At 41.7% G+C, this 12,271-nt stretch overlaps 2 protein-coding genes across 2 annotated transcripts in view; one reads left to right on the top strand and one right to left on the bottom strand.

Moving 5' to 3' along the window:
* The window catches only part of txndc5 (thioredoxin domain containing 5), an 8,248-nt gene extending 3,848 nt beyond the window's left edge, over nt 1–4,400 (top strand). The window contains exons 7-10 of the mRNA XM_042228558.1: nt 1,050–1,211; nt 1,832–1,914; nt 2,237–2,366; nt 2,688–4,400. Of these exons, the coding sequence (XP_042084492.1) occupies nt 1,050–1,211; nt 1,832–1,914; nt 2,237–2,366; nt 2,688–2,810 (498 nt within the window). The 3' untranslated portion in view covers nt 2,811–4,400. The remainder of the gene's footprint in view (nt 1–1,049; nt 1,212–1,831; nt 1,915–2,236; nt 2,367–2,687) is intronic.
* Nucleotides 3,289–12,271, bottom strand: part of bmp6 (bone morphogenetic protein 6) — a 52,444-nt gene continuing 43,461 nt past the window's right edge. Inside the window, exons 5-7 of the mRNA XM_005942405.2 lie at nt 9,286–9,362; nt 8,071–8,181; nt 3,289–6,320 (exon numbers count right to left, since the gene is read on the bottom strand). Coding sequence (XP_005942467.1) covers nt 6,171–6,320; nt 8,071–8,181; nt 9,286–9,362 — 338 coding nt within the window. The 3' untranslated portion in view covers nt 3,289–6,170. The remainder of the gene's footprint in view (nt 6,321–8,070; nt 8,182–9,285; nt 9,363–12,271) is intronic.

The following is a 12,271-nucleotide window of genomic DNA, read 5'->3' as shown; positions in this document are numbered from 1 at the left end:
TATCTCAGTATATTGCACAACATTGAATATAGATGAAGTTGAAATTGAGGTGCCCTTCTTATATACTGTGCATTAGATGGAGGGATTGTACAGGGTGATATCCACAGGCAGGAGTGATTTCCAGTATAGTTCAGCGGTGCATTTGGGTAATCTCAACCTGTCACTGGATGTGCTCCTGTGACTGGCCAGCACGTCTTGGAATGGGTGGGAGGTTTTGTCCAGCATTGTCCTTATCTTGGACAACATCCGGCTCTTCGACATCACCTTCCAGCTACGTCCCCACAATGTTACTGGTCTTATTGTTGGCGCCCTCAACCTGCTGCCCCAGCATGCTTCATGGCTTCATGAAGTGTGTCATGAAATGATGGTTCCCACATTTAATCTTTTATCCCCACGTTGTTGTCGTCTGCTCTGCTATGTTCTACACTTATTTCAATAACTTGATCAATAATCAGCGACTACTCAAGAGGACAGTGAAGTTTAAAAAGTCCATGCAGCTGTAAGGTCGCCGTTCGCTGCTCAGTTGAACTGTCAAATGTACAAAAATGTATGATTGTGGAATTTGTATAAAATAGTTGTACAGATGTTGGGAGTCGGTGTCATAGGCATTTGTTTTAGTGTCATTCATTCCACTTGTTTAGGAGACGTGGAACATGCAAACAGACATACGCTAAAATCATTTCAGTGTGATGATGATGATTCATACTAAGCTGCTTAAATAGTTACAGAGACAAATGTGAAGGCAAGTAAAAACCCACCAATGTTATCACAGTGAAAATGGCTAATGTTTTTCATCTGTGGCATTAAAATTCTAAGTCAGAGTATAATCGGTCCATCAAAATGGTCTCAGAAACACACTATATATGCCTTTGATAGCTGGCTTGAAAAAACATCCTGCTTTTCTTAATACCAGCGTTCTGTTGAGGGGAACTCGTTCGGTTCAGAGGTCCTAGAAAAAAAATAACACATTTGATGCGTACATCCAAGAAATATTCAAAATATTGTTACACTGGTTACAGTAACTCTTGTTTCTTGTCCTCTTGTCATAGACAGAACAGTACAAAGGAAAGAGAGACCTGGACTCCTTCAAAGACTTTTTGGACAACCAGCTGAAGGCTGCACTCACCGAGGAGGAAAAGCAAGAGGAGCAGAAGGAGGAACCAAAGGCAAATGAGATCCCTGCTGAAGAGCCAGCTGAAGAGGAAGCAAAGGTGGGTGTTCACAACAGAGAGGTGTTGTACTCGGATAATATTTTGGTCTCCTCTTTTGTATTTCCTGTTTTGTATTTTTAAGTGGGGACATTTGTGTGCCCCGTTGAACTGGTGCTCAGAGACCTTAGATACACAGCAGCTGCACATTGCAGTGATCGTTGATGCATTCAGTGGGGTCCTGGCACTGTAGCTGTAAAGTTGTTGTGATTCTTAAAGGGCTTGAATTGTGTATTTTTACATTACACACACAGTGCACTTCTTCTGGATGCCATTACTGAGAATCTGAAGCACATGAGCAGCAGTTATTTCCTGTTGCAGTGAAACTGTTCAACACAACACATGTACACGCAGTAGTTACACTGTAGGTCTTTGAGCATGGCACCCATTCAGATTCCAGTTAGGTGAGAGACTGGCAGCTAAATTATGCCAGGATTTTGCATATCTTTTATTAATGAGATGATGTGGGCATTACTGGGGAACATAACCTGTGCACACAATTCAGAAGCTCTCACTCCAGTAACAGAATAATAAATACAATAATGCAATAATATCGTCATGGTGAGGAAAAACACGGATCCATATAATTCCAACTTGTATTCCTGTCCTCTTTCTGTCTGTAGTCCAGTGTTTTGGTCCTGAATGAGGACAACTTTGAGGAGACTGTAGCCAAAGGATTCACCTTCGTCAAATTCTACGCTCCATGGTGAGATTATTGTTTAACATCTTCCTTTATTGTGTGTTGTTAATGCCAAATGAATCATGACGCCTCAGAAATTAGTTCAAGTATTAAATAATGCTGAAGCTTTGTCTGCAGGAGAGGGTTTAAAACTACTACGAGTAAGATGAGTTGGAGTGTATCATTTTTAAACAAATATACGTTAAGTACCTGCAGATGTCTGAAGTAATTATTGTTCTAGTGACTAAAGTGATTAAACTCCTGATTTAAAATGTTGGCAGCCAGTGTTTGAAACACAATTTGTCAGTCAGTGAGAGTGATGTCACTCTTGTGTTATCCTGCTGTCTAGGTGTGGTCACTGTAAGAATCTCGCTCCAACATGGGAAGATCTTTCCAAGAAGGAATTTCCTGGTTTTACTGATGTCAAGATTGCTAAAGTGGACTGCACTGTTGAGCGCACACTCTGCAACAAGTACTCTGTAAGTGAAATTCTGTCCAGGCACTGAATGCTTTGCACTCGGAGACTGTTTCTGGCGCACGTACCCTTCTGTGAGCTTTATATTTCTGCAGGATTAAATGTGTTACAGTGTATGCAATAAACTAAAGTGGTGGATTATATCAAAGACATAAAATTCTACAACTGCTACATATTTTAATTAGATACTATGAAATAAAACCCTAAAGCAGATTTAACAGTCCTGGTGGTTGGTGCACACATGTTTTCAGCTTGGAGTGAAGCCATGGTTACCCAATGATGACAGTATGGTGATATTCTTTTTTTTTTTTTATCTGTTATCCAGGTGCGCGGTTACCCCACCTTGATCATCTTCAGAGCAGGGGAGCAGGGTGATGAGCATCACGGTGGGCGGGATTTGGAGAGCCTGCACGACTTTGTGATGAAGCAGGCACGAGACGAGCTGTAGATACAGGCTAGTCGGCGCTCTCTCTCTCCACAACTCTACTCGCTCACACTGCATATCTGGCTAATAGGACACCGCCCTCTCTCGTACAAAAGCCAGACCCCTACTCTTCCCCCTCTCTGTCAGTCATCCAATGACAGGCTGGCGCATTCATCTTTTTTTGGTATTCAAGTGCAGAATCATTCGGTGAGTGTTTGGAAGGTGATCGTACTTTGCTCTTGCTCAACTTTAAACCACGTGGCGACTGGTTGGGCCTGAAGATGAAGTAATATGTCGACAACCACTTTGCAAGCTCTGCTCAGAACCAGAACTTTTCACAAGAATACAAAAAATGTTAAAACAGTGGCACTAAAGTTTCTACCTGTTTGTTTTTTAAATGAAGTGTTTCTGACGTCTCTGCCTTCTGACTTCTTTTTTCCCCGATGCTAATTTGTGTACATGAAATTTTTATTTTTTTTGAAATCGTAAGCCATTAGTTTTCTATTACTGTCACTCACGAGGCTGTAAAAGTTTGTGACTCTCCAATGTGAAGCAGAGTGTTAAGTTGAGGGTGCTTCATAGTCATGCCAGTGATGGCCTGTCTGACTTAACTCTCAGGGAAGAAACCACACAGACTGATGGCGAAGTCTGTGATTTTACTGAATCTGACAACTTTTTTTTTTTTTTTCCTGTTAATCAAGATTACCAGATCCTGACTGATTGTTTTAGTCTCAGTGATCGACCATCCCTTTCTACTTCTAGCATTGAGAGTGTTAGGCCTGGACCATGCTGCCCCATCGCTCTGTTACTGATCTTTTGTGTTATTGCTTCTGTTTGGACAAGCCATCGTTGACGTGAAGTCTCCCCTAACATTATTAGGTGTCGATGTAAAAACGTGAATGTTTGTATTCTTCAGGCCAGGTTTATCCTTCCTATGTTAGAAGGATTTGGACACAGAAGGGTCGCTCATCGTCTGCACTGAAAGGTCGAACTGCTGCTCAGGGTGAGCTCAACTCCCATCGTATCCACGTTCTCACCGTGATTTCCATCTATTCTTACTGAAGCGACAGCCTAAGTTGAAAACATTGTATCGGGATGATTTAGACCTTTGGACACCAGAGCCATCGGCCTGAGTAAAATAGACGATGAGGTTCTGATTACAGTTAATCATTGAAGTGGGCAGGAACTGGCAGCATTAAAATTCAACACAAATAATTTTCGGGGGGATTCGAAGGTGAAGCCTTAGTGAAAAAGCACTTGCAGTGTTTCAGTGCATCTTTCTGCAATTAACCGCCGTGTAAACTGCACCCACCTGTTAGGCAAATGCTCTTTGACCCAGGTTACGTGGAAAGCATGTGTTGTGTGAATGCAAGGCACCATTTATTGTTAAACCCAGGTACTCAAACAGTCTGAGACACAGCAGTTTTTTCTCAGTAAAAGTTTTTATGGATAGCACATGGTCTAAGCAACTCCAGTGACAAAGTCATGTTTTTTTTGTTGTTTTTTTCCTTTTCATGGGTTATAGTTTGTGCACAACCCACAGATTTTGTACAAAAGAGTGAATAATGGCAAAATGTAACATGAGATTTGGTAATAAATTTTTCTCAAAAATAACTTTGCATTTTCATTTTGCTCTTGCATCTCTGTTAATAACGTATGTGATTTTTTTCTTTTTAATAAAAGGTGCAATAAATAAGCTGAGAATGTACAAGTATTTACAAAAAAAACTAAACATGATCACAAATGTAAACAGCAGCTTACCAGAGGTATATTTTGTAATGTATGATTGGTTAGGCACGTAAGGTATTCTGATTCTTACTGGTATTAGTTTTTCATTAAAATATGCTCTAAAAGTACTCATGTCATTTAAAGCTCACAGTTACATACTCCGTTGGGAAGACGTTGCCACGTGACAGGTGACAAATTAAAGGAAAAACCAGGCACTGCTTTTCAGCAAAACTGCTCGAATGCACGTTTATTTTTAATTCTTCAGCTCTCTAAAACTTAAAGAGGTGATTGATTGGTCGAAAATCTACCAAACTGGGTTGAGATCTGGTGACTTGAGGGCCACAGGCTCTATGAAAAGGGCAAAGCTGTTATCCTAGAAGCGACCATTCCCTTCAAGATTTAACACAGAACAAACTGATCCCGCCAATGAATGCTTTAAAAGAATAGTACGAGATGCCCCCACTGTGCAGGGTTTGAGCATACAGGTTTTTCCATTAATTTGTCACCTGTCCATATCCAAACACAGTTTCACCCTCGGGGTTGAAAAAGCAACCGGCTAATTTCAGAACGCTGACACAAACTGTTCTGCGGGATGTTTTTTTTTCTACTATTTCATGATGGGCTGTCAGGAGTGGAAGCGTTTGTTAACTTTGTGAGAGCAGCGACATGGAAATGGCCATTTGTGGTATGTCCGAGGGATAAGGCTGTATTCTTCGGTTCTTTGGAGAAAAACATCAGTTTAGCCACAACATGCATCATGTTGAACCAGCCTGGTGAATCGCAGCTCAGCCCCAGCCTGGCAAATATTGACATGGAGGAGAGGAGGTGGTGGTGTCGGGGGGGATATTTGGAGCGGTCCACTGCTAAAATAGCCTGCGGTGACTTTGGTTCAGTCCATATTATATTTTTGGGAAGGCAAATATGGCTCGAGAAAAAAAACAGCAGAGGGGAGGAAGGAAATATGAGTGTGCTGACTCCAAAGTATCATTCAGTTTGTATTAGATGGTTTTGGTTAACAACATTTTGCACAGAAAAAAGAAAGTCGGGCTGATTCACACCACTTGGAAATATGACGGGGGTGTTAGCCCTGCAGTGTCATGTGCTGTAGGGAAGCTGTTCATTATCTGAGCCTCCTGCGAGAACTGATGCACCTTGCTCTTTTTTTCTATGTTGGGAGAGAAGACGGGAAAGAAAGCAGCACTCTGACTGGTCCCACGACAGTTCAGTTTCACCCTCTCAGGGAGGGAGAAGGTGCAGTAGCCTCTCAGGCATTCATACACACACTTCAGTAAACACATAATATACAAACTTAAATGCTTAAATGCCTCCCCCCACACATACACACACAGTCATTCACTCAGTTGCAGACCCATGAAGAGAAGACCCCCGTCCACAGCTAACAGGAAGGGTGGTAGACAACTTGGTGGCTCAAGACTGGAACAAGGTGAAGTTGCCTATGGATGATCCACATGTGGTGGGGAAAACTTGCTACTTGATATGTTAGCAGGTTTAACAATTATGGAAATGGAACATGGGAATGATCTTTCAGGCTGGACGTTCCTTTGCATGTTGAAGATTTGGGCGGGAATCCGGTGTCTACCTGAGGTCAACGTACACCCAACTTTGACTGAAGCACTACCAGTCTTCATCTGACTGTCAGTGGCAGCCGCAGGCCCGCACCACCATGTTCTTGTATTTCTTCAGTATGACGTTGGAGTTGTCGTCGAAATAGAGCACTGAAATGGCGTGCAGCTTCGTGGGGGCGCAGCACGGCTTGGGTACGTTCTCGGGGTTCATCAGGTGCACCTGGAAATAATGAGAAAGACCTTCAGCCTCTTTATGTGTCACAAATCCCCCACACCCTCTTTCTATTATCAGAAAAAGTAGCAATTAGAAATGGATGATAAACTCACAAAGGACAGATTTAAAAATAGATTTTATTATACTTTTAAATCATGCCAAATGTCGGATTATTTGACATTTCTTTAATGGCCACTGGAGACTGGTTATAAAATCCCCAACCCCACGTGGCCCAACTTTACAGCAGATATTAAAATGGTTTGGACTCTCTCAGTAGCATCTAAATTAAATTGACTGTGTAGGGATGCTCTTCTTAGATCATTCAGTCACTAAAATTATATAAAGGTTGATTTAAGTGACAGGTAGACACAAATAAATGGAGGTATAGCCACTAGCTTTCTGCTAGCCCACACCTTGGCTCGAAGCGTACTCACAGCCCTTCCAATAAGGTTGTGCTTCAGTCTTAGTGAGTGAAAAGCTAATATTTGAATCATTCATTACTAAGCAATAACAAACATGTCTCTTTATCTGTCCACTGCACCTGTACAGCTTATAGATATAGATAGATAGCAACTTGCTAACCAAGCTGGCTATCATTAGCTGATAACATAGAACTCCACCCTCTCGTCTAAATATGGCTGACCTTATCAAGCTTGATTAGACAGTAGCAGTTATAAATGGTACTAACTGTACACGTACACATACCTGCTAATCTTTGTTTACCTATTATTGACAATCTCTTCCACAGTGTGTGTTTTGTCCCATCACCCCCAGCCTGGTTCTGCTGGTTTCTTTTTATCAAAAAGGATGTTTTTCCTTCCCACTGTCACCAAGTGCTGGCTCATAGGGGTCAAGCCAAGGCGCAATGATTTCTCTGTATTATTATAAAGTGTCTTGATGTGACTGTTGCTGCGATTTGTTGCTATATAAATAAAACTGAATTGAAGTGAATTAAGTTAAAGATTACTAAAATGCTAGGATGGTACTCAAGGAGCAAAAACTAATCGGATGGTCTGTCCCGCACAGACTACATTAAAAATCCTCCCAAGCACCAACGAACATGTCAGAGTGGTCCAGAGATTCAGTAACTCCAATTAGTATCGGTAGAAGCTGCTTGGCTATACCGTCTATGCTGCCACGCTCCTAAATCCTGCATCCAATTGGGAGTTATGAAAACACAAGCTATCATCTGTACAGTTGTTTAGAACAGGGAAACTCTTCACAGAGACCAACTTTTTTGAATAAGACTGTATAAATATATATATTTTTAATACCATAAACATTTTAACATGGAAGTCTATGGGGACTGATTCCATTTGAAGGCTGCTTCAAGTGGCCACTAGAAGAAGAGCAGTTACTCCATGTGTGGATGCACCTCATTTGTCTCTTTTATGTTTCGACCGTCCATGACAAGTAAATTTAATGGAGTTAACTGAGCTTCACAGAACTGTAACGCTTTATATTCACCGATATTTATAACCCTAAGAAGGCCACGGCGACTAGATTAAAAATACACTGTCGAAACACTCTCATATGCTCCTGTGCTTATTTTTAAAGGTCATTTAGACACACAATAGACCACTATTATATCTCGTTGCAGTGTTGCTACAACAATCCTAAATCCACAGGAAAAACTGTATGAGCACCACCACAAAGTTCTGGCAGACATAAGAGACGGGCCTAAAATGACTTCTTCTTCATTGTGTTAAGAATACACACATACTTAGTGCGGTAAACCGTAGTGGGATGGTCTTACCAGCGTCTGCACAATGGCGTGGTTGGTGGCATTCATGTGGGCATTAAGGGGGAAGGAGCATTCTCCATCACAGTAGTTGGCTGCGTAGCCGTCAGGAGCAATAATCCAGTCCTTAGAGAAACACGTGAAATCAGTTGGTTTTGGGATGAACAGAAATGAACAGTTTTGTTATTATTGGTTCAGTACAGCTGCTGTTGGTAAATTCAGAGTTAACGTTCTCTCTGCGGACAAATCCACAGCGCTGTCTGTGAAATCACTCAGAGCTAATCCCTCTCCTCCTTCCTTCCACTCTTTCTGTCTTACTGTTTGACTCTGATGAGGTGTCGACAGGTTATCCCCCCCACTCTAATTTGTGTTTTGATCTAGTTCATCTTCCTGTCTGTGTCAATCAACCGTCTGTCTTCACCTTTTCACTCTTCTGACAATCCCTTTCATTATTTCCAGCTCCCTTCCTCTGTCTGTGTGTGTGTGAATGATTGCTGGCAGTCTCCCTCTAGATGTCAGTGCTGTGTTAACAGCTGGTTGTATGTACCTCTGCCCTTCTCTTTTATTTCTTCCTCTGTATCTAAGTAAACACGCACACACACACTGTGATCTCCATTTAACCTTTTCTATGTCGCATCCTCTCTTGTTTCTAATGTGTACTGAGCAGTGTACTTTACAGAGTCATGCTGACAGGTTTCTTTCATTTACTACTTTATCGTGTAGAAAAACTGAGACGTGCTGTTGAAATTACACTTTTTTTCTTATCTTAAAGTATCTCGTGGAAAAAATAGTTATACTTTCCCACAATCTAAAGTGCCTTTCACATCCCTGCTCTGGGTGACGTCTGACTTCAAGGCCATGTATCTCACATCCCACCTCCCCTCGTCAGCTAACGGTTTACCTCCCCACCACCACCAGTGCATAAACTCTGGGGCGTTCATGCGACTCCACTCCATAATTTAGCTACTCATGCTCATTTTTTAAATATTAAGATATGACAATTTGTAGAAGGAAACCAGTCTGACAAGAGATGGCTACTTAATACACCTGATGGTGGCATACTGCTTTTGCTAAGAGTTTAAAAAACACACAAATCCCCTATTATTCCAACAATCATATAATATATACTCTAGTGTGCATAGTAGGAACACTGATTAGAATTAAAAAGTAGTCCTGACTAGACAACTGATGTATTAGGAAACTTTTAGGTGAAGCTTAAGGAGAAAATACCTGCCAGCCCAGCTCTCTGAAGCTGACGTACAGCTCGTGTCTTCTGCATGCTGTCTTCTGATCGCTGCTGTTGTAGTCTGAAAGACAAAGAACAGAAACCATCAGGGTTCACATATTACCACGATCCTCTCCAGACACGGGGCCGCTCCACTTAGAATCATGATTAGCATCTGGCGTCGTTTTCCACATCGTTTGTGACCCTCAGCATGTGGAAAGTATGTCACAGCGCCATGATGATAAAACAAAGTGAAAGCCCTTTTCCTTGGGTAAATGATGTAAATATGTCCAGTGAAGTCCAGTGACACATTACATACTGAATCCGAGAGCAGAAGAATAACACAACACGCCTCGCGTAATGCACTGGGTGGAGAAACATGTGAGGGCGTAGACTGGAGCGCCGGCACAAGTGCTCATTACAGCGGTCGCTGCGCTGTACGTGCTTCACATTCATCTGCTGTCTAATGCACTTGAGCGCGTGCCTAATTGAATTCATTGGCAGTTACATATTATTTGGCACATGCAAACGCAGTGAAATAGTGACAAGTGTGTTTGTGGACTCTCCGCCCATCAGCTTGTCCTTAATCATCTGTGTTCGCCTCTGCGGCCGTACAGCAACAGCTCAGACAGTCTCAGGTATAGGTTTGGTTTTCAAACTAGAAGAGGTCATTGCTGGCATCGGTCACCGCACTGAAGTCAAGACGGTGACACAGATTTTCCACTTAGGTTTCAAGGTCTCCCTTTAGCTTATTTACTCTGTCCTTTCATGGCTTTGATTACATTTTCACAACTAACCTGTCTGTGAAACAGGCAAAGTGCTACACAGTGGCACTGGTCCCATGTTCTCGATGGTTCTATATGAGGCTCTATTTGAGGCAATTATGACTCTACAACCACACACACACACACACACACACACACACACACACACACACACACACACACACACACACACACACACACACACACACACACACAAGAGTAGCTTCTTTGAGTCCAAAACTGATTTTAATTGCAGTTAGTTGTTGGTCTGCACATCCATAATTATAAAACAGTTAACCAACTGTTTAGACTTTTGCTGAGGACCAGCCTTACAATCAAGCAGCAACCTCCAGGGCTGAGAAATAAAGCTAAGGTGCAATGCAAAGACTTGTAGTTCCTCTAATAGCCACTTGAGGCAACTCTAAAAGCATTTACAGTCTGGTATTACATTTTTTTTTAAAAATCTCTTTTTACCACAGAAAAAACAGGAGATCAGAAATCAGTAGATGACGTTATTGTTGCCATCTTCTATATACAGTCTGTGGCTAGAATAATATTGTGATTATAATAAAACAATAAAAACTTTCACAGGTTTGAATCTAAATGCGACTGATCCTCTCATCCAAAACACAGTGTTGACTTTTTCCAGTCTGACTCTTAACCTGTCAGCTCATGCACACATAGTTATTTATCACCTGCAGGCAAATATAAATAGGTGTCATAGAATAAAATAAACAATAGAATAAATCAACTCTCCATCCAAGAAACTGGCATTTTATAGATTTTCTTGCGTGTGTGTGTCTGTTTGTCTGTCTGTTTGAGAGTGAGTCACAAGGCAGTCGGGGATTTGTCACTCAGTCACAGCCACCACCCAGCCACTCACCTCACCAAGTCACCGACAGCAGCCTTGTTTAGTCAGCTGGAGTTGGAGGGAGACGCACACAGACATATATACAAACATATTTCGCTTATGTAATGCTAATTGATTTTGGTTCCTTACATCCATACGTCTATCATTCATTACAAGCGGCGCTTCCACTCGCAGTACGTACACATAGGCACTCACAGATGACCCGATGTTTATCTGTTTAACAGCCAAACCCACTTAGCTACTCATTAAGCGGAGAGTTGTAATTTAAATTCACCAGAGTTGGTTGCATTACCATTTCGTCATCAAATTAAATTTAATTCTGAACAGACTCGCTGACTGCACTGCCCAGACCCATGTGTTTTAGCTGGCCTCGTCTCAAATACAAAAAGAGACACAGACAGGGAGAGGAAGAGCAAAGCTGGGTTTCCTGCTTGGATTCATCGCAGACCATAAAGATGAGGTGACAGAGAGAGACGCATGTGAGGCCTGGCACTGCCTGTGTTTAGTCTTCATGTTTCTACCAACTGTACCATAAATGTGCAGTTGTACTTTATATAAGGACATCTACCAAACGGCACCAAAATAACTGCAATAACAAGAAAGACATACCTATGATGGGTATTTCTAAGAAGTAAAAGGCAAATCAAGAGTAATCCAAGGCACTATTTTTGAGACACTGTGTCAAGACATAATTGTTTCCCTATATTTAACTGAAATAGTATGAAGATGACACAAAGGTAGGAAGAGATGATCTTGAAAAACACAAGCTCCACGTTTGAAAAAACATCTGGACTGTGCTCCGTCACCTCTTCAATTTAATGCAATTTTATTTTTATAACGCCAAATCACAACAACAGTCACCTCTAGGTGCATGAAGCTGTAAGGTAAAGACCTACAATAACACAGATAAAGCCTAACAATCAGGTGGCCTTCTTTGATCTAGCACTTGGTGACAGTGGGAAGGAAAAACTCCCCTTTAACAGGATGAAACAGCAACCTAAGCCTATGGCAGCATGAATAAAGAAGCCAGCAGTGTGAAAGCAAAGAGCTCTATTGGGGTGATAGTCTTCTTCTTATCAACACTATGTAAATGTTTGGGGAATGAAAGGAAAATTGTTGTTTGCTCTCACTCTTTTGTCATCAGACTTTCTGTGACAGCACGTCTGGATGGCAACATATGTTGCTCCCGATCAGTGCTAACAGAGTCGTCACAAGATGCATCTCCAAACTATCTGACTCCCCTCTCCTATTCAGCTCAGAGGAAACTGTGTCTATGATTCACCTCATCTTACATGAACTTGGACGCATAAAACATCAAAGCTGGTTCTTCACAGCGCCACCTGTGGGATCTTTCTA

Source organism: Haplochromis burtoni, unplaced genomic scaffold (genome assembly GCF_018398535.1).
Source record: "Haplochromis burtoni strain Fernald_Lab_line unplaced genomic scaffold, NCSU_Asbu1 Contig_331, whole genome shotgun sequence".
NCBI classification, from domain to species: Eukaryota; Metazoa; Chordata; class Actinopteri; order Cichliformes; family Cichlidae; genus Haplochromis; species Haplochromis burtoni.
This window is presented reverse-complemented; position numbering and strand designations above follow the sequence as displayed.